This window comes from Gorilla gorilla, chromosome 14 (genome assembly GCF_029281585.2).
Source record: "Gorilla gorilla gorilla isolate KB3781 chromosome 14, NHGRI_mGorGor1-v2.1_pri, whole genome shotgun sequence".
NCBI classification, from domain to species: Eukaryota; Metazoa; Chordata; class Mammalia; order Primates; family Hominidae; genus Gorilla; species Gorilla gorilla.
In genome coordinates, this window is record NC_073238.2 from 56636992 (window position 1) to 56660446 (window position 23455).

General features: G+C 39.7%; 1 protein-coding gene across 1 annotated transcript; it reads right to left on the reverse strand.

Moving 5' to 3' along the window:
* Nucleotides 1–19182: 19182 nt before the first annotated feature.
* On the reverse strand, nucleotides 19183–19626 carry LOC101134652 (fatty acid-binding protein, heart-like). The gene has a single exon (XM_055359790.2). The coding sequence runs from the start codon at nucleotides 19624–19626 to the stop codon at nucleotides 19183–19185; it is 444 nt and encodes a 147-aa protein (XP_055215765.2).
* Between the last annotated feature and the right edge of the window lie 3829 nt (nucleotides 19627–23455).

The window sequence follows — 23455 nt, forward strand, 5'->3', positions numbered from 1 at the left end:
CTTCTATTTCCACTGCCACCATTGTAGTTCAAGCCACCACAACCTCTCACTGAGATGCCTGCATTAGCAGCCTAATCTGGTCTTCCTCTATCCTCAATGACTCTCCTCCTTCTGTTTCTTTTTCACTCTGCAGAGTGACCTTTTAAAAATGCAAATGCATCCCTTTTCCCCTTCCCAACAGATTTGCATTTCTCTTCAGGAAAAGACCCAAATCTCTCACATGGCATTGGCTGAGTGCTCGTGTTCTCACTCAGTCCTCTGGCCCCATCTCATCCACCCCTCTGAGCTCTCTATGCTTCAGTCTCAGTAGCCTTGCAGCTCTGGGGCGTGCCTTCTCCAACCGGCAGTTGAGCCATAACAGGCTGTTCCCTCTGTTTGGAATGCTCATTCCACCCCAACGCCTCTGTGGTAGGCTGAATTATGGTCCCCAAAGATATCCAGGTCCTAATCTCTGAGACCTTTGAATGTTACCTTAAATGATATCAGGGATTTTGCAGATAAGGACCAAGGGACTCTCCTGAAATGTGGAGACTGTGCTGGATTATCTGAGTAGGCCCTGAGTGTAATCACAAGCATTCTTATAAGAGGGAAGCAGAGGGACATCTGACTCAGAAGGCAGAAGGCAATGTGACAATGGAAACAGAGAGATTTGAGAATGCCATGACATTGGCTTTGAAGATGGAGGAAGGGGCCATGGGCAAGGAATGTTCTCTAGAAGCTGGAAAAGGTAAAGAAACAGATTTTCCTCAGGAACTGCTGAGTGGATGTGGCCCTGCCTATATCTTGGTTTCTGCCCAGTGAAACCCATTTTGGACTTCTGGCCTCCAGTAAGAGAGCAGGTTTCTGTTGTTTTAACCCACAAAGTTTGTGGTAATTTGTTATAGCCCCCAGAGGAAACTAATACAATGACTTCATGTTTGAGCAAATGCTTTGCACTCCCCAGAGTGAAAGAGGAGAGCCCTGACCAAGGGTCTAGAACAATACCACCCAATAAGGTAGCCATTGGCCACAGGGGACTGCTGAGCACTCGAAAGCTGCACTTTAACTAGGGCAACTGGGGTGAAGCTGTAAGAAATTTGGGTGATTTAAAAAAGAGTCATGTAAATCCATTGGGTCTAGGGGAGAGCAATGCATTTGCATTTGGTGGGCCCTCCCTTGCCGCAGCTTCAGTAATGGATGCATGATCCAGGTCCGGCCAATCGTGATATCCTATCCTTAGGGCCACAGTAATTGGCCTGATGGTCTAGTCCTGAGTCGGACCAATCAGGGTCGTCTCCAGAGATTTGATATGACCGCCGGGATGGCGGGCTACCACTCTCTCCCCAAGATTTGCTGAGCTGGGGATTAGAAAGACTGGAACCCTCTGTGACCTGGTGCTCCCTTCTCCCTCTGCATAGGGGATGCGCGCCACAGCAGAGAGAGTAAGGCTGACACGCAGAGAGAAGACTGAGACTGGCAGGCATGGGTATGGAGAGAGACACTGCCCTGATTACATTTTGGGAGTTGCTGGTGTCCCTAAGGCCAGATTTACCCAAGATCACAAGGGTAAAGGATCACAAGACCCGGAGTTGTAGGAGCCCCTTTAGCCACTACATGGAGTGAGCTTGCCGGGAATGGAGCATGCAGAGTAAGGTGAGGCTGGGAGACTGGGAGAAAGAGCTGACATCCCGAAGACGGCTTTTGAAATTCCAGGATCCAGTGTGCCTGAGGCTAGCCTGACCTCTTTGCTGTCCCAATCATGGGAGCAAATAAGATCCCCCTTTTTTCTTACATATTTTGAGTTTGGCTTTTTCACTGGACCAGTTGAATTTTATTCATACAACTAGCGAAGCTACTGTGCATTATTTGAAATAAGATTTTTGAAAGTTTACATTTGCACTAGGAAGAGAAAAAGAAATTATTTAGAGATTCTTGATTAGGCAGTAGGATAAATAACCTATTTTACAGCAGCCCTGTTAATTGCTGCAATAAATCCAGGCCCCAGAAAATCAATTGCCTCCTGTTAAGTTCCATTTCATCCATCCTCCCCCACCTCCCATTCCTAGGGTTCAGTTGTGGTGACAAAGAAGGCACAGGGCCTGTGATCTCAGTGACTTTTTCTCCATTATTATTTATTTTTAATTGAAAAATAAAAATTGTATATGTTTATTGTGAACACAGATTTTTTTTTTTTTTTTTTTTTTTGACGGAGTCTTGCTCTTATTGCCCAGGCTGGGGAGCGGTGGTGCAATCTCAGCTCACTGCAACCTCTGCCTTCCAGCTTCAAGCTATTCTCCTGCCTCACCCTCCCAAGTAGCTGTTATTATTACAGGCACCAGCCACCACGTCTGGCTAATTTTTTTGTATTTTTGGTAAAGATGGGGTTTCACCATGTTGGCCAGGCTGGTCTTGAACTCCTGACCTCAGGTGATCCGCCCACCTTGCCCTCCCAAAGTGTTGAGATTACAGGTGTGAGCCACTGCGCCCAGCCACAACATGATGTTTTGAAATATGTATACATTGTGGAATGGCTCAATCCAGGTAATTAATATAATCATTATCTCACATACTTAATTTTGTGATGAGAATACTTAAAATCTACTCTTAGCAATTTTCAAAAATACAGTACATTGTTATTAACTATAGTATCCATGTTGTACAATAGACTATTGAACTTATCCCTCCTGTCTGCTTATATGTTGTATCCTTTGACCACCATCTATCCCTAGCCCCAGCCTCTCCAGTCTCTGGTAACTAGCATTCTACTCTCTACTTCCATGAGTTCAACCTTTTTAGATTTCACATGTAAGTGCACTCACATAGTATTTGTCTTCCTGTACCTGGCTTATTTCACTTAACATAATGTCCTCTAGGTTCAGCCATATTGTTGTGAATGACAGGATTTCCTTCTTTCTTAAAACTGCATAGTATTCTGTTGTGTATATATAGTACATTTCCTTTTTTTTTGAGGTATATACATTTAAAATGTATTTTTATTACAATAGTAAAAATGCTCATTGAAAAAAAATACCTAAACAACATAGGAGGAAATAAAGTGAAAAGTAAAAATATCCCCCTTCCCCAAGCCTTCTAAGCTTCTTTCAGAACTCAAGGTCTATGCTTTTAGACTTTTGTATATAGCATGTTTTCTTTATCTATTTATTCATTGATGAAGGTTGATTCCATGTCTTGGCTATTGTGAATAATGCTGCAGTGAACGTGGGAGTATAGATAACTCTTTGACATGATGATTTTATTTCCTTTGGAAATATACCCAGAAAGGGGATTGCTGGATAATATGGTAGTTCTATTTTCAGTTTTTTAAGGAATCTCCACATTGTTTTTCATAGTGGCTGTCCTAATTTACACTCCCACCAACAGTGTGTAAGGATTCTCTTTTCTCCACATTCTCGCCAGCATCTGTTATCTTTTGTCTTTTGAATACTAGCCATTCCAACAGATGCAAGGTGATAGCTCATTGTGGTTTTGATTTGCATTTGCCTTATGATTAGTAATATTGAGCATTTTTTCATATACCTGTTGGCCATTTGTATGTCTTTATGTCTTCTTTTGAGAAAAGTCTATTCAGGAATCTCAGTGACTTTATTGCTTTTTATCTTTGTCCTGCTGATGATGACTTGGAAAGTTTTAAAATATAAAACCTATAAGGTGGGGACTTTTTTTGGTCTGTTTTGCTCCCTGTTATATATCTAGTGCCTAAAAGTGCCTGGCTTATAATAAGCACTCAAAAAATATTTTTGAATGAATGAATTAATGCATAGCAGCAACATTTACTTTGCACCTGTTGTGTTAAGTATGTTAAGAGATGCAAGGGAATTGAAGAAGCTAGGAATGGTTCCTGGGCCCTCACAGAAAGTACGGATTAGTTTTCATTCAAATCCTTTATTTTTAAATTTATTAAAGACTGATAGACTGAACATCACTGAATTTGTTCTTTTATATTTGGAAAATATGCTTCCAAGAGCATCGGTGTTCGTAGAGATTCTCACATTATCTGGTTCAGGGATTTCCTTGGATACTGCGAATTTGTAAGGATTAAATGCTTTAAAATTATAGACTCCTTGGAAAGCCCCAAGCTGATCTTATAAAGTACAACTACCTTTTTGTTTTTAAGCATAGGAAGTACATGACTGAGAGAATAGGATGATTTAATTACACATCTGGGGTGAAAACATGGCAGTGTATTCTGTGTTACTCATGGAGCAAATATAATTCATTCAAGCAAGCCATGGAAATTGTGAATACAATTACCATAATGACTTGGTGATGATGGTTTTCTGAATGCCACCAGTCAGTCCACCTTGGGAGACTGATTTGCCAGAGGCCTCTCCTTTCTATCTGTGCTTCTGAACTGGGCTTGAATCAAAGCCATCCTACTGCCACTGCTCTAACTTGACTGCATTGTTTATGGTAATCCACATGGACCCTGAAACCTGGTCGTCTGATGCACTACATGCATGCACAGACCAAGGGCAGCCTTCTCAGCATCAGCACAACCTCTGCAGTGAGTACTGCTCATAAGATCAGTGCAGGGAGCAGCAGATGTTTGCTCCAACCTTCTGCAGTACATGTAGTAGCAATCGCAGGGCTGAGGCTCTGTAGACGAGCCCACGTGGGCAGTCTCCCAATTTCCTCCTAGGGAGAAATGCACACAGAGGCTTAGCACCACAGTTGGGTGCTGTTCACTTCTGTCTAGTTAAGGAGTCATTATTAGCCAGAAAGGAACTATGATGTCAGTTTGGTCTTTGTGGATTTCCTGACTCAGTGTTTATGAAGGAGACACACTAGTAATGGTCTAAGATATCTGGTCCAATTTGTATCAAACAATAGTCGTTTCTCATTTTCCATTGCTGTGGTAATTTTAATGCATTCTCCTCTGTGAGGCAGTGGAAATAAATACTACGGAGGAAGATTCAAGGAGGTGGTGCTTTTTTAGTCTTTTTTCTCTTCTAGCAACAGGATGAGGGTGTAAAAAAGGTCATGGACCAAGGCAATTTGGAGAATCATCATTTTCAGAGTCTGTCCTGTAATGACAGAGCTGTGGCTTTGTGTGCTCTATCTTCCCCAAGGATCCAGTGTCCAGAGTCAGGGGTGTTTCTGAGCCTGAGCACTCTGCAGCTCTCCGAGAGACCTGCACAGGAGTGCTGAGATCCTGCTGGCTTCCCTTTCTTATCTGTGAAGTGAAGATCTGAGAGCTGAGCCCTGCCTACGTTCAAGGGGTGGGAGAGTATCTGTGAGGCTTTTAGGCCTTTGAAGGCAGGTGCTGTAAGAGTGTGAGATAAAAGTTTCCGGAGATGAAACAGTGATCAGGAGGCCTCTGGAGGGCTGCCATCACCGCAGCTGATTTTCCCCTCTCTCTCACCAAGCCCTTGTCATTCAGTTTGTTGCCACGTAAGGCCTTAAGTTGAGGGGGGAACATGGTACTGTAATGGCCTGTAAGGTCTCCTTCCTCATCCCCCCACTGGGGAAATGGGAAAGAAGAAAGGAGAGAAAGAAGGAAGGAAGGTTTGAGGGGGAGGGAAGGGGAGGACTTTGATGGCATCTGTTCCTAAGAGCTCAGGAGGAGGGAGGCATTAAAGCTGCCAAATGCTGGCTGCTTCCAGGATGTCTCATGCTCCTTCAAGCCCTTCTGCAGTTGTGGTCCTCTGAGCTAGGGCTGCCCTTGTCTCCGTCCTCACCTGGGGACTGGTGAAGCTCTCACTGGTATTGGCCTGGTGGGGAGTCAGGTGTCTTGGCCTTGGTGAGTACCCCGCTGTAGTACATGGTGTCATCCTGCACCATTCATTGTGTGTCTGACTCTCCCACTAGGCTGAACTCTCTAAGGATAGGCTGGGATTTATCCATCTTTACACCACCTCCCCCAATTCTGAGTCCCAAGTGCCTAGCACAGAACCTGCCTAAGAAGGGAGATTGATGGTTCAAGAGGAACACCCCCATATCAAACCCAAGAGAGCGCCTATGCTCCAGCAATGGAAGGTCCTCTCAGCACAGCCATGCTGCAGGGTAGAGTTGGAACATGACAACTGTGAATCTGGTTAATTTTATATTCACCCCACATCCTCTTCATCTCCATGTCTGTCGTTTGTATAGCTTCTGTACTATACATCTCTTTATAGGTGAAGCTACAGTCTCATTTATATTCACAGGCTGCGTTTGTACTTCCTAACATCCACTCCTCTCCCGCAGCCCAATACTCTGCACATAGTAGGTGCATCTGACATGTCTGTATACTCGAAGTTTCCTCAGCCTACATGAGCCTGGGTGGCTGTGATAGGCTGAATAATGGCTCCCAGATATGTTCACTTCCTGAAAATGTCATCTTTCTAAGGATCTTGAGATGGGGAGATTATCTTGGATGATCTGAGTGGGCCTGAGGTAATCATAGCAGTTCTTATAAGAGGAGTGAGTCAGAGGAGAAGGTGATGTGGCCACAGCTGCCTAGGTGGGAGTGATGAATAGAGGCCACAAGCCAAAGAATATAGGTGGCCACTAGTAGCCAAAAAAGGCAAGCAAATGGATTATCCTCTGGAGCCTCCAGAAGGAACTGGCCCTGCCAACACCTTGACTTGAGCCCAGTGAGACTGATTTTGGATTTCTGACCTCCAGACCCGTAAGAGAATAAATGTTTTAAGCCACAAAGTTTGTGGTTAATTTGTTACAGCAGCAATAGGACGCCGTACAGTGGCACACCTGGTACCAGTGCTCTGGGGCAACTTCAGGATGGTACAAAAGTCATGCTGAACTGAGGAATGGAGGAAACAGGTACAGATGGATCTGCTGACTTGCAGCCTTCTTCTAGCTCTTAGGACGAGGGGTACTATGGCCTTCCAGCTTTGTGCCTCTCTAGGACTTAAATGAACCACTCTGGCTGGAGTAGTTCCTTGGTGAGGATGCAGCTGCTGGGAGTAGCCAACAATGCTTCATGGTGCCTGGGGCTCCCCACCTTGGGGCTCATCCCCCTCTTCCTTAAAATCACCCGCAGTGACACAGACCAGGGTCTAGCTTTTGGTTCTTCCCCAAAACACATCTCCAGAAAACAGGAACTAATACTCCTAGGGAAAATGAGCTTCCAGATAATAACTTCCTTAAAAACAATAAATTGGACAGCTTTAGCATTCAAAACAGTCACTGAACATTAGAGCATGATTAATATACCCAGAGGGATAAGGGACAATATTAGTGATATGAAACAAGTTGAGAAGCAAAAAAGAACAAAATGGAAATATGTATGAGAAATTTAGAAATAAATAGTGTGGTGAAGTGATTAATACTTAGAAGAATACAGCTGAAACTAAGCTTTTGTGAGTTAGAATATCAGATTGAGGCCAGGCATGGTGGCTTATGCCTGTAATCCTAGCATTTTGGGAGGCCAAGGCGGCAGGATCGCTTGAGCTCAGGAGTTAGAGACCATCCTGGGCAACATAGTGAGACCTTGTCTCTACAAAAATGTTAAAAAATTAGGTGTGCTGGTGTGAGCATGTGGTCCCAGCAGCTGGAGAGGCTGAGTTGGGAGGATCGCTTAAGCTCAGGAGGGTAAGCCTGCAGTGAGTCATGTTCATACTAGTGCTCTCCAACCTAAGTGACCGAGTAAAACTCTGTCTCAAAAAAAAAAAAAAAAAAAAAAAAGAAGAAAAACAAAGAAAGAAAAGGAAAGAATATCAGATTGAGGGACTCTCCTATAAGTTTGCAGGAAAGGGTCAAGAGATAGGAAATTGAGAAGAAAAGCCAAAGCTAAGGACACAGATAGAATTAGTGGAAATATCTATTATTCATCTAATAGGAGTCCCGGAAAGAAAAATACAAAAAAAAGAAAAGAAGAAATATTTGGAGAAATAATGGAGATTAAATAATGGAGATTAACAGACGCAATTACAGATGCAAAAACATATTAAAAGACCCCTAGCAAGATAATGAGAACCCCACACCTAGATAGATTACAGTGAAATATGAGAACATCAAAGACAATGAAAATAGACTATTTATTAAGCCATAAAGGAAGTCACCATAAAGACCAAAGGATGAGTATGTAGAACATAGTATACACTATGTTTTACAAGTATAAAATAATATAGGCCTCTTTCACTGTTGGATGTAGATGCATAATCCTTAAATAAAACATTAGCTAACTAAATCCAACAATGTTTTTATAAACCCATCATGATCTCATAAGAGTATATTGATAAATGCAAGAATAACATTAAATGGATCATAGCATTAAGAAGAGATTTTAAAGGTATAAACCTGGATAAAGTAAGAAATAGGTGAGATATTCACAAAATACATTTTACATAAGTCAAAAGCACATGCACACAAAACACCAATATACCTTTTGCAGGAACTTATACAAACAAAAAGAGGCATGATGAACAAGTCAGAATGGTTGCCTAGGCATAGGGTGATAGAAATAGAAGTGGGGACTGGGGATAAAAAGATATAGAAAAGATTGAAAGGACAATCTGAGTGCAGCATGGAATGCTGAAACTCAGTTATTCCTCCTATCCTCTCCCAAGATAGATCTCCTACATGGCCACAGCACTTTGCAATTCCTCTTATTAAGAGGTGGGGTCTACTTTCCAATTTTTTATATTTCACCTTGTGACTGTCTTTGATCAGGTTTCTTTGTGGAAGTTCTGATACTAAGTCTCAAGATGCCACATGGCTTCTGCTAGTACTGCTGGGAACTCTGAAGCCATCAGATGATCATGCTTGAGCAGCCTTTGGATATTGAATAACTATGCGGATAATTGTACATAAAACAATTCTCAGCAAATGCAATAGAACTGAAATTATACCAAACACACTCTGAGACCACAGCACAATAAAAATAGGAGTCAAGAATAAGAAAATCACTCAAAACCATGCAATTACATGGGAATTAAACAACATGCTTCTGAATGACTTATGGGTAAATAATGAAATTATTTTTCTAAAAATACAAATCAGATCCTAACTGGTTCTTGCTTAAAATCCTCTTTGCTAATAGGATAAAGTCAACTCTTTTACCAGGGCTCTCCAAGCCTCCTGTGATCTGGATCCTATCACCTTTCTGCCCTCACTCAGCTCCTGTGAAATCTTTTAACATCGTGTGCCTCCGTCCCTTTATACACCTGCCTCAGTTTGTGCTTCTTTTTCTGGTTCTCCCAGCAGATTCCTATTCACTCACCAGCAGTCAGCTCATGTTCATTCCTCTGGCAAGCCTTTCCCACCTCTCCTTACTGAACCATTCTGGGTGCCGCCTCGAATCTCACATCTGTCATAGTCTCTGTATGATGGTGCTTTTCAACTAGACCTAAGCATCAACATCGTCTGTGTGCAGCTTTTAACATTTAATGATCCCCGGACCTTATTGCTAGGGATTAGGTTCAGGAGTTTGTGGAGCAGAAAGTCCTCTGACATGGAATTGCTTTTCTATGTGTTGGTTTCTTTCAACAGTGGTGAAGAACAAGGATTCTGGAGCAAGACTGCTTGAATTTGAATTCTGGCTCTGCTACCTGGCTGCTGAGTCATCTCTAGTTTTTTTCACATTATCTATAAAATGAGAATAATAACACTAATGTCTTAAATGTGGTGAGGATTAAGTTAGTAATACATGTAAATCCCTTAGAACAATGCCTGGTAAATATTCAATACATATGAACTATTATTTGCTGTTACCAAAAGTGTTCAGAGCAGAAACTGGGTTGTCAATTCTTTGAATTCTAAGGCCTAGCACCTTGCCTGGCTCATGGGCTGGCATTTAGTAAAAGGTTGAGGAGCTGAATTAAAAATTATATTCAATGTGGGAAGAAAATTGGAAGATAAGATGGGGGTAATTTTAGGCCGGTAACTTCCTGCTTTATCAGAAGGTCTTAGTGCAATAGAAGTCAGTAGCCCATCTGATTTTTGTCCAAAGATGAGCACCAGCAGACTGATACGGAGTGAAAATAGCTCCAGCTAGATAAGATGCAGAAATATGGAGGAGAAGCTGGGCAGCCTCTGGAAGATTTGTTGGAAAAGCTTTTGTATTTTTCCAAATATATTGGTTGGTAAATGAAACACTGAATAAATATAATATATATTCATGTTAAGTAGTGGTTTTAAAAAATTACATGATTTTATCAGCTTTCATGTTAGTGCTGAATGCAGTCTTAGACATCTTGACTCTTCAGATCTCTGTTTTTCCTTATTTATAAATGAAGGAAAATTGAAGTGGTTTCTCTAAAGTCACGTGACCACTTGTGCCAAAATCAGGACCCGTGTCGGCGCTGGGCCCACTACAGCCTGCTGCCGCCGTTGTAATGAGCTGTGATTATTATACAATCCAATACATTCCCTTCTGTCAGGCCTGCTCCTCCTCTGGTTATGATCAATGACATCGCTCCTGTCCTAGCTGCCTTGGGTTGGTTAGTGCTGACCAGAGCCCAAATCTATCAAGTGGGAAGAGGGGAACAGAGCCGTTTAGTAGAATGTGTAAGTCAGTGAATCAGGAAAACATACATAGATTAGCACATGAGTGTGGGAATGCAAGCACAAAACCATGGAAGGCTGGTACTCTCTTCAGAGTGAGATAAGCCAAGAGGACTTTTTTTTTTTTTCTCTAGCCTGATAAGTAGGCTTAAATTCTTCACCAACAGTGGACTTCAGAAACAGTATTTCCAGGTGCCCTCAATTGTGGTAATTTAGTTCATCATAATATGTTGATGTATATTTTAATGAACTGTGTTCAGTTTTTTTCTTTCCAAGATCATAAAGCACATTGCCTCATACATAGAAGCAGGCAATAAGTGATATGTTGAATTGAATTCAACTGCACTGCAGAGCTGTGGTCCAGCCCCATCAAAAATCAAAGAACTAGATAGTTTCTCTCAATGGCCCTTTCACTCAAATTTATCTGTACAAGTCAGTTGATTTCATTAGTATTAAATTTCATGAAATGACTGGGGATAGTGTGCATTTTGATTTTCTCCAGTTTTTGGGAAACTTCTAGGCCATCCCTAGCTGCGTGACCTTAGCCTGTGTTTTTTTGTTTGTTTAACTCTGGAAGCCTCATATTTCTCCTCTTTGAAACAAGGGTAACAAAATTGGTAGCACAAGAGGGTTGTATATGTATTTTTCTTCTTCTTCTTTTTTTTTTTTTGAGATGGAGTCTTGCTCTGTCACCCAGGGTGGAGTGCAGTGGCATGATCTCAGCTCACTGCAACCTCTGCTTCCCGGGTTCAAGCGATTCTCCTACCTCAGCCTCCTGAGTAGCTGAGACTACAGATGCAAGCCACCATGCCGGCTAATTTTTGTATTTTTAGTAGGGACAGGGTTTCACCATGTTGGCCAGACTGGTCTCGAACTCCTAACTTTAAGTGATCTGTCCATCTCAGCCTCCCAAATGTATATGTATTTCTGAGTGGCTGAATGCACCAGTAAAACATCTAGCACACAGCAAACACTCCAAATATTTTGCTCCCTACTGCTATTTCACCTTTTCCCTTACCTTTCTTTCTTCCTTTCAAGGATAGCAAATTATCCTTGCCTCGGACATTTAGATTATCTAGGGAATTATTATTTAATTTCCGGGGAAGTAGCTAATCCTGATTAATACTTCTCCCTCAGTTCCATCTCATCCTTCTTAATGCAAATGGTTACAGGAATGGAAAGAAACCTGTAAGTGGTCGGTTGTTGCAGCCTCCAAATAGAAGATGGCTATTGTACGAGTAGAACGAGTGTGCCCTTAATGAAGCACTTTGACTGTAGGCACCACCTCCTACATATAAGATGAGATCTAGACCCGAGATAGAGCTCTGAAAAAGGAAGTTAGAGCATGTGACAACTAATTTATTTCTGTAGATTTTCCATCCACTGGCCTGTCTGACAAGGCAGCTGTTCAGAGGCTCCTGCTGCATAAACAAAAGCCAGAGCTTTCCAGAAAGGGGCTGCTGAACTGCGTACCATGACTTCCTGGATATATTCCTCAAATTACATAATATTAAAAAAAAAACATGGCAAGAAATGATGGGGAATGGGAAGTGGAAACATGGCAATAAGGAGTTAAGCCACTGAATTCAGGCAATTCTTATTAGTATTTCTGGTGATTTTCTGTACTTAAATTTTGTCTCCAATTAACATATATTAGGAGTAGAATCACATCTTTTTTTTTGAGACAGAGTCTTACTCTGTCACCCAGGCTGGAGTGCAAATGGTGTGGTTTCGGCTCAATGCAACCTCTACCTCCCGGGTTCAAGCAATTCTCCCGCTTCAGCCTCCTGAGTAGCTGGGACTACAGGCCCATGCCACCACATGCAGCTAATTTTTGTATTTTTAGTAGAGACGGGGTTTCACTATGTTGGCTAGGCTGGTCTTGAACTTCTGACCTCATGATCTGCCCGCCTCGGCCTCCCAAAGTGCTGGGATTACAGACGTGAGTCACTGCGCCCGGCCAGAATCACACTTTCATAAGTGATCCTAACAAAGGCTTCATCCAAGAAGGAGTTGAAGGGAGAAGTATCCTGCGCCTCTAGAGGGAAACAAGTTTGAGTGTGTTGGCAAGAGAGGTCTCCAAGAGACTGAGGAGGCAGTCCTGGAGATGGACGATTGTGGAGGTTAAAGAAATGCCTTGTTTAAAAAAAATTCCAAGCTTAAATATTTTTACGTTATACGTGCTTAAGGTAAAAATTTAATTCAGGATAGAGGGGAACTTGATATCCAAACCTTTAGGAGTAATGACTCTTAACAAATTGATAAACGTCCTTCCAGACATCTTTCTGTGCATTTATTTATTTAAAGTATGTGCATATAATTTTATATAAATGGGATTATGCAACTTGCATTTTTACTCAACAATATATCTTAACAGATTTCTATGGTCAAATGATAAAGGTTTTCATCATTATCGTTAATGGCCCCGTTATTATTTAAAGAGTCTCCTTTGATTGGCTATGGGAAGCAATGGTGTAATGAATATCCTTGGGCATATTCTTTTCCATTTGGGTGATAATCACTTTAGGTAAGTTTCTAAAAAGTTAGTTTATTGGGTCATTTAACATTTTGATACATATTATATAAATTTATGTTTTGATACATATTATATAAATTATACTTCCACAAGTGATAACATGAATGCCTGTGCCTCACACCCTAATAGGGGTTATAAATTCCTTGTCTTTTGTATATACTGCAAATATTTTCCTCTAGGTTAATTTTTTTTCAATTCTTTCTAATGATGTGGTGATGATTTAAACTTAAATTTATCAGTCTTAATTTCTGGTTTGGTGGTGGTGGTGGTGTGTGTGTGTGTGTGTGAGAGAGAGAGAGAGAGAGAGGGAGGGAGAGAGAGAGAGGGAGGGAGAGAGAGAGAGAGAGGGAGAGAAAGAGAGAGAGAGAGAGAAAGAGATGCTTACTTTTATTCCCTCAGCTATGGAAATATTCTACCACATCATTTTATGGTACTTACTTAATTTTATTTTTCAAGTCTTCAAATCTTTGAGATATCTGGAATTTATTTTAATACAGAGAAAGGGGTATGGATCTTTTTGTATTTCTCGCCCCCCTCCAAATATCTACCTAATTTTCCAACAACATCTTTCATTAAATGTATCATATTTTTCCCATTGATATTAAAATTGATCTTTATTTTCTACATGTTTGAACCTATTATGAGATTGTTTATTGTTTCTATTCAGTTTATCATTTGACCTATTCCTGCACTAGTGACTCATTTATAAAATTATTATTGTTATGTATTTTAAATATATGATGGGCAAGTTCCCTATTGCTGACCCCACCTCCAATTTTTCTTGTTTCTAAGACGGATATTTTTTCATGTTTTTCTGCCAGCAATCTTTCAGAAGCATTTCTGATTGACGTTTGGATCATACCAAATTTACAGATTAATTAGGAGAGCTGAGATCTCCATAATATTAATTTTTTTATCCATCAATACCTTTCTTGTTTATTCATTTTTTTTGTGTCTATCAGTAATGTTTTATGTTTTATATGTTTTTTCCATAGAAGTCCCATGCATTGCTGATGAAGTTTATTTTTAGTTATTCAGCAAAGTGTAATGTTTTGTACCATGTCATGACAGCTACTCAGGAACCACTTTTTCCAGAGTTTTTTCCCCTGTTGACCCAGGTTAGGGTTGGCTACAAGAGAAACTTGCATGGACTTTGGGAGTCAGAAATGAGTCAGTAGTTGTCCGTCAGAGGTGGTGAAGGACAGATGCAGAGGTCCTGATGGGTTTCAGTTTGTCCTTGTTTCTCCCAATGCCGTATCTTCCTTCTCTTTCCTCTGCTGACCCCACTGACCAGCAGTGACTCCAGGTGCCTCCAGTTCACCCCATTGGCAGTGACTCCAGGTGCACCCACAGATACTTCCCTGAAACTCACACAGTGACAACCATGAGGAGGCACCAGCCTTCCATGGACTTCCGCACCAGTCTCCCTTTGGGTTCCTCTGCAGCAGCTGCATGTGCCTCACATCCTGCAAGCTCTGACTCATGTACCCACCTCAGGGATAGGGAGTGACTTTTCTCTGATCCCTTTCAGAGCTCCACTTTCCTAGTTTCTCTCACAATTTTCTAAGGCGCAATTCAGATAATAAATGTCTTATTCCTTAATATTTGCAGTAGTTCTGCTTCCCTGATCAAATTCTAACTGGTTCACAAAGGGTGGAGAAAATGACACACAGGACAGACTGATGCAGATCTGTGAGGAAGGCTTCAGACTCAGGGCCAGCAGGAGGCATGGCATCATTCACTCAAGAACAGGATGCACTGGGGTTTTAACTCCAGGAGAGGAACCCTGATATTTCTACTGCCTTCTGTGCTTGTAGAGGAGTTGGAAGGGGCAGAGTCAAAATCAAGTTAGCAGGACCTAGGTTTTGCAAGTGAAATCACAGCTTTGCTAGTGTGAGAAGTGATTGGTGCCCACCCACTAATTACTTGGGAAGTTGCCTGTAGGGGCTTAGAGCTTTCTGCTGAGCCAGAGTTGCTGACTCCCTGAGGCAGGGCAGCTGAAGGCATCTAGGAGCTAACTGGCTCTTCTTCCCAAATAGCTATTTCATGATTTTGTTGCTATTGGACACAGGCGTGTGCAGCTTGTACTAAAATTTTTAACTGTTATTTATCTATAGGAAAGCAATTGATTTTCCACATATCGGTTTAGTAAGCTTCCATTTTACTAAGCTCTGATTATTTCAGCTGTAAACACAATTCTCCTACTTTCTTTCCAATATAGACTCATTGTGGCCTTCTGTGCAATTGCATTGATTAGATTGTTCAATGTTAAATGTAAATGGTGATTGAGGAAAACTTTCTGGTTCTTGATTAATTTGAAGCATGTTTGACTCTTGATTACAGGCACATAGATGCACACACAGACACACGCACACACACACACACACAGAGAGAGAGAGAGAGAGAGAAATAAGTATCATGATAAGGAGGTATCCATCCATTCCTATTTTACTGAATATTTTGGTCAGTAGGAATATTTATCAAAAGCATTTTTGGAATTTACAGAGATGCCAATTTTTTTCTCTTGACCAATTTACATGGTAACTTTTATAAATGATTTTCTCAGTTTGAACAATCTTGGCATTCTTAAAATAAAACTCTTTTAATTATATGCATTATCTCTTTATTGTACCATGAATATTTGCTTTTTTATTTTTGGCTCCTAAAATATTTGACAATATTAAATTTTTCTCTTGGATAAATATTCAGGAACAAAATTATAAGGCAGTTATTTCTGTTTGTTGTCATGGTCGAGTTTTGGGATCAGAGCTATGTAAGTCTTAAAAAAATGGGAATGTTTCAGATTTTTTCTTTGTCTAAAACCCATAAATATCATAGGGATTATCTATGTCTTGAATGTTTGTTGTAACTTTTCTATAAAATTAATCAGGCCTTATCCACTTTCAGGGTGTAAATCTTTACCTGTGTTTTCAATTAAAAAATAGTTTTTCTATCTCTTCTTGAGCAAATTCTGTTAATTTTAATTTCCTACAATTATTATAGTCATAAGTTTTTTACACAGTATTCCTTTATGAAAAAATCTGATCTCTATGTAGGGTTATAAACTCTTTAAAAAATTCCCAATATTATGCAGTTGTGCTTTCTATTCTCACAGGTTAGTTTATTTTAACATCTATTCAATGGTACATCTTATTGATTCTGATGCTTTTATTTTTTTCAAAATAATTTATTTCTGATTATTATTTACTCCTTTTTAATTTAGTTTTTTTAGCTTCTTAAGTTGAATGCTTTTTTGATTTAATTGAAATTTTTCTTATGTGATAACAATGTTAAAAGTAATGGATTTTCTATTGAAAGTGACATTGGCTACATTTTTTGAGTTTTCTATGGAGTATTCCTACTGCCATTAATTCTTAAAGAATGTATAATTCAAGTTTTACTTTCCTTTTGATGAAAGAATTATTTATAGATTAAATTTTTATTTCCAGGAAGATACTTTTTAAATTTTATTTTGTTGTCCGTTTCTAGTTTTATTGTGTTGTGGTCAGAAAATTAATGAGTATCTCACTGGACTGTGAAAATAAGGTATATTATTTGGTTTGATGTATGTGGTATCAATATCTTGTTTATGCTACTGATATTTGTATTTCTACCCATGCCTTTTCCTGAAGTATAAGTATACCTCAATTTCAAACTTTCTTGTCAATGTCGATATGTTTCACATGTGTCTTATAAACTGTATACATCACATATATGAATTTTGCTTGTATCTATTTTTATTTATTTAAACAATCCTTTTACTTTAGAATAGTTTTAGATTTACAGAGAACTTGTTAGTACAGAGTTTCCCATATATCCTTACCTAGTTTGCACTATGATCAACATCTTTTATTTGTTTGGTACATTTGTCACAGGGAAATTGTGTGGTTTCTTGAAAAAGTCAATAAAGTTGATAAAATTTCTAGCCAGACAAATGAAGAAAAAGAGAGGAGATACAAATTCCTTACATCAAAAATGAAAAAAGTGTCATTACTACTTATCCCATGGTCATTCAAATGGTGACAAAGGAATATTATAGATAATTCTATGCCCCACCCCCCCAAATTTGACATTTAAATATAATGGACCAATTTCTTGAAAGACACACAGTACAAGGGGAAATATATGGGAAACTCACACAAAGGGAAATAGATATTGTGAATAGGCATATATCTATTACAGAAATTAAGTCAATAACTAATAACCTTCCAAAAAAAAAAAAAAAAAGCACCAGCCCTGGATGGTTTTTCCTGGTACATCTACCAAACATTTACCAAAGAAATAATAGCAATTTTCTATAATCTCTTGTAGATAATAGAAGCAAATGGAGCACTTTCTGGCTTATTCTTGAGTGCAGAATCACCCTAATACCAAAACCAGATAAAGACACAATGAGAAAGGAAACTATAGATCAATATCTCTCATGAAAATAGATAATAGATAAAAAATTCTCAAAAGATATTAGCAAATTGAATCCAACAATATATAAAAATTAGAATATGCCACAACCAAGTGGAATTTATTCCAGGCATTTGAGATTGGTTTAACATTTGAAATACAGTTAATGTAATCCATCACATCAAGACACTAAAGAGACAGTAAAAAGATTAGTGGTTGCCAGGGGTTGGGAGGGTGGGGAGAAGAAGGATGAATACAGGTGAAACACAGGGGATTTGAGAGTGGTGAAACTGTTTTATACAGTATTATAGGAGTAGATACATGACATTCTGCATTTATCAAAACCCATGGAACTGTATGACATAAGGAGTAAATCTTAATGTAAACCATGAACTTTAGTTAATATAATACATCAATATTGAATCATTAATTGTAACAACTGTACCACATTAGTGCAAGATGTAATAATAGGAGGAGAAACTGCATGGGTGTGTGTGGGGGGTATGTGGAAACTCTCTAAGCTATCTGCTTAAATCATAAACTGTTTTAAAAAAGGAAGTGCATTTTTTTTAAAGGAGCTCACTCTTTTATGATGCAATGTTGCTTTTCTATAGATGTAACAAGGTGCAGGAAGATGCAGACTGGGATGAATAAGCACCAAGCTGAATGAACTCCTTTACCCTGAAGAGATCTTGGCCCCTTACACAACCTACCATATCAACGTCTTAGCCTATATATATATTTTTTGTCAGATGTTTGTTTTTATAATGAAAACACTCAAGCTCTTTTGTTCCTATGCAATAAAACATTTAGCAGTAGAATGCACTTTTTTTCCCCCATACACTATGCCTAAGAGCACTTATTGTACTGGGTATATTTGCAATATAAGGAAAAAGGCTATAGGGCTAAAAAACCAAGTTAGAATCGCTTTCTGGCATTTTTTCTGTAAATTGCTGATTCACTTTCTGACACTCTTGCTTTTAAATTAGTCTAAGGCAAGCACAGAAGCATACTTGATAAAAGGCTTTAAAAGAATCCTGACTGCTGGGGCTCGGGTCTTTCTGACCTTATTAAGTGGGGTTGGGGACATTTAAGCCTCTTCTCTTTTTTTGATCACCACTGCAGAGCTTGCTGAAATCTGAAAAGCTAACTTGTCCTGCTAGCCATCCATCAGGGGTAATTTAGAAGAAGAAGGCCAGAAAATGCTTTGCCTTTAAGAATAAAAGAGAATTGGTAATGGGGTTTTTATTTTATTCTGGTACCTAATAATATCTGCGGTGGCCAATTGCAAACTACTGTGATTTTAATGGTACAGAAGCATTAATCTATAATCAGATGATGTTAAATACATTATTCTATACTTGAGTTAATAGTCATTGGTGCTGCTAATGAAGTCAAGGGACACTAAGAACCCTAAATCCTTAAATTATGATTAAATTAAATCCTTAAATTAGCGTGGTAGGTTCTTCTGCCTCGGCAGTTTTCAAAGTGAGGTCCTGAAACCTTTTCAGTTATACCTGAAAAGAGTTTTTGCTGTTTTCATAATAATTCAAAGACACAATATGCCCATTTCACGAGGTTGACTTTGCACTGATATTGGACAATTTTTCTTTTTTTGGCCTTGGATCTGCTTTGTTGATCTCAGAGCACACTTTGAATGCCATTAAAAAACAAACCACATGCACAACAGGAACTGGAACTGGATCTGAATTCTTCTGGGGCACGTGACCTCAGAAGAATTCTTCAACAAGGTGGATTTATACAAAATGCAGGGGAAATAAATGAGGCAATGTGGTGCTGAGTCAAAGGGTAACAGAGGAACAGTCAGTGACAGCGCAGGCAGACGATACCTCTTTCTCATAAGTGCGAGTGTAAACCGCAGTGCCCTGGGTGAGTGTCAGGATGAGTTTCCCATCACTTAGCTCTGGCACAAGTGTCCTCTCTTGCCTGTTACACTTCTGCAGGTGAACAGGTTTGCCTCCATCCAGTGTCACAATGGACTTGACCTTTTTGTCATCTGCTGTTGTCTCATCGAACCCCATCCCCAGCTTAAAGCTGATCTCTGCGTTCTTGAACACGCTATGTGTTTTTAAGGTGATAATGTCCCCATTCTTTTTGATGATTGTGGTAGGCTTTGTCATGCTAGCCACCTGCCTGATAGCAAAACTTGCACCGATTAACTTCATGTAGTCATCAAAATTCTTGCTGTCTGAGAGCTTCCAGGTGCACAGGAAGGCATCTACCATGGTGATGCTGGCCTAGACTGAGAAAGAAGCTGTGAGAGAGCAGGTGTGCAAGGAGTTGGACTGCCGATATTGGATGCAATTTTTGGTGCTTAGGACCAGTTGAGGCAGTGGCACTAAACTGTACTAATGATCATTGTATTTTTCCCCACCAGACAGTGGCAATGTAATTTGTGAGTATCGTCTTGCTTCAACTCATCCGTCATGAGTTCCTCACAGCTATTAAAACATGTTTTACAAGTAGAAACTTACATTTTAGATGAATAAATGCAGGCTCCTGAGGAAAGGCACTTTCGTGATTGTTTGAGCTGTGAGCTCAACTATCTGCTTTTCCATGGAACACCATATTTGTTTGAAAGGCCAACTGATAGACAGGCTGTGGCTATTCAGACTTGTATATTTGGCAGGCATTTTGTAAAAAATGAGAAATCTGAGTCTGACATCACAAGGAAAACAAATGACAGTATTTATAGCCAACGATAAAATTTGAGCTCTTAAGTGAAAATTAATTAGAATTTTGGGATACTTGCATATGCCACCATGAGCTTGGCAGCTTTGCAATACTTAAAGGCTTTTCTAATGAGAACAGTGGTCATATGAATGGATGTAATGTTTTGATATTTATACTGGAAGTATCACTGTTTCAAAGATCTGCTGATATTTTCCCAAAGACCAATGCATGATATTGCAAAGTGACATGGTTTGACTGTGACCTCACCCAAATCTCATCTTGAATTGTAACTCCCACAATTCTCATGTGTCGTGGGAGGAACCCAGTGGGAGGTGATTGAATTATGTATGGGGGCGGGTCTTTAATGCACTGTTCTTGTGATAGTAAATGAGTCTCATGAGATCTGATGGTTTTAAAAATGGGAGTTTCGCTGCATAAGCTTTCTTCTCTTGTCTGCCACCATGTGAAACATGCCTTTCACCTTCCACCATGATTGTGGGGCCTCCTCAGCCACGTGGAACTGTAAGTTCAATAAACCTCTTTCTTTTGTAAATTGCCCAGTCTCGGGTCTGTCTTTATCAGCAGCATGAAAATGGGCTAATACACAAACAAAATTCAAAATGTAAGGAAGACTAATGGATTTTAATGTAATGGTTTTAGATTCCACGTTGCAGCCCATCTTTAAGAAACTACCACTTATTCAGGTTTGGTGCACTATCAGAGAAGAATATCCCGATGATCTGAAATGGCTATTATACTGCTTACCCTCCTTTCAATTGCATATCTGTGTGAGGCTGAATTTTCTTCATATACTTCAACCAAAAGCATACCTTGTTAACAGATTGAATGCACAAGTGGATTTGAGAGTCCAGCTGTCCTCTAGTAAGCCAGATATTAAGGAAATTTGCAAAAATATAAAACAGTGCCAGTTTTCTCACTGATTTTTTAAATTAAAATTTTAAATTTGTGATACATGTAGATTTGCAGAAAATTGTAGAAAATAATACAGTGTGTTGAGCACTGCGGCTCATGCCTGTAATTCCAGCTATTCAGGAAGCTGTGGCAGGAAGATCAGTTGAGCCCAGGAGTTCGAGGCTGTAGTGAGCTATGATTGCACCACTGCATTCTAGCCTGGGGAGAGAGTGACTCTATCTTTTTGTATGCACATGTATATTTAGTTCTGTGCAATTTTAATGCATGTGTGGTTTCATGTTTCTTCTGCCACAGTAAAGATATTGAGAAGTTCCTTCTCTACAAAGGTCCCTCCTGTTGTCCTTTCATGACCATATGCACCTCCCTCCTCCCAATCCTTCTCCCTATGATATGTTGTTTTTTCTGTTTATCATTGTTCCATTTTATTATTAGTTGATGTTAATCTCTTTTTAATTTTTAATTGACATATACTAATTGTACATCTCTGTGGGGTACAGTGTGATATTTCAATACCTTTATGCCATGTGTAATGATCAAATCAAAGTAATTAGCATATCCATCACCTCAAACATTGATCATTTCTTTGTGCTGAAACATTCTAGCTATTTGAACACATAGAACAAATTATTGTTAACTAGTCACCTTACAGCGCTAAAGAACACTAGAGCTCATTTCTCCTATCCAGCCGTGATCCTGTATCCACTAACCAATCTGTCATCTCCTCTCCCTCCTCCCTCCCCAGCCTCTCGATCCCCCTCTTCTATCCTCTACTTCTATGAGAGTAATTTATTGAGCTTCCACATCAGTCTCACTATTTTTTTTTGTTTTAAAAGATATAGTTCTTTTTTTATAAGAATATGTTATTTATGTTAACAGGCAATGGGTTTATTCTTATTTTGTTTTATTTTTTTGAGATGGAATCTTGCTCTGTTGCCCAGATTGGAGTGCAGTAGTGCCATCTTGGCTCACTGCAACCTCCACCTCCTGGGTTCAAGTGATCCTCCTGCCTCAGCCTCCTGAGTAGCTGAGATCATACCCGGCTAATTTTTTGTGTGTTTTTAGTACACATGGCATTTCACCATGTTGACCAGGCTGGTCTCGAACTCCTGACCTCAAGTGATCCACCTGCCTCGGCCTCCCAAAGTGCTGGGATTGCAGGTGTGAGCCACCACCCCTGGCTTATTCTTATTTTAAAATAAGTTACTACATATTAAAGAATCTTTTAGTTTTAATTTCTAACCGCTAAATATTGATAGATGTAACCACATAAATAGAGATCTTTGGAGTTCTCAGTAGCTTTTAAGAGTTTAAAAGGGTCCTAAGACTAGAAAGTTGGAAAACCACAAGAAACAAGTCCACAGACACCGTTATCTTTTGGGTTAACTCTCTTGAATTGTTAGTAATGTCTTCTTTATAGAGTCTCATTGAATTTTTTTTTTTTTTTTTTGAGGTGAAGTCTCACTCTGTCACTCAGGCTGAAGTGCAGTGGTGGGATCTTGGCTCACTGCAACCTCCGACTCCTGGGTTCAAGCGATTCTTCTGCCTCAGCCTCCTGAGTAGCTGGGACTACAGGCACACACCACCACAACAGCTAATCTTTTGTATTTTTAGTAGACATAGGGTTTCACCATGTTGGCCAGGGTGGTCTTGAACTCCTGACCTCAGTGATCCGCCAGCCTTGGCCTCCCAAAGTGCTGGGATTACAGGCATGAGTCACTGCGCCTGGCTGAGTTTTTAATATTTCTCACAGTGCTCATGATAGTGCTGGGCCTAGTATGCACTCAATAAATATAAACAGAATTGATGTGAATGTCTTCATCAAGTTTATAAGCTTCATCACTGTGGTTGTGGCTTTTTTGGCAACAATGGACCCTGCGTATATAGGCGTTGCTCGCCAATTCTAGATGTGACTTGGAAACTGTGTATGACTGAAAATGTGAAGCAGCTACCTATTTACCTCAGGATTTATCACTTTAAATCATCTTCAGTTTGCTTATCAACTGATGTGATGACTGACAGGTTCACTTTGGTCCCTGTTTCTTTTCATCAAAGTTAATGATCACTCATCAAACCTAGAGAAGAAACTTCATAGTCACTAAGGAAAAAAGGATACAAAATCCTTCCCCTTAAGGAATTTACAAATTAAGGTGATTATTCTTTTTAGAAAAACTTGTGGGAATTTACAGGGGCTGTGGTAAAGTGGGTTAAATACAACGAATCCTAAGACAGACAGAACCTACCCCGTGTCCCCTCGAGTGGGTGGCCAGGCAAGTATGATGACAGACACATGCTGAGACATACAGGTTTAGAGTTAGAAACTGTCAGAATCTCTATTATTTGGTTGAGCTTGTCATTGTGAGCTTCTGTGGAAAGGAGACAAAATTCTAATAGCCATTGCAACACTAAAAACTTCTCTGGGTTTAAAATTTTTTTTATTAAAGACATAAG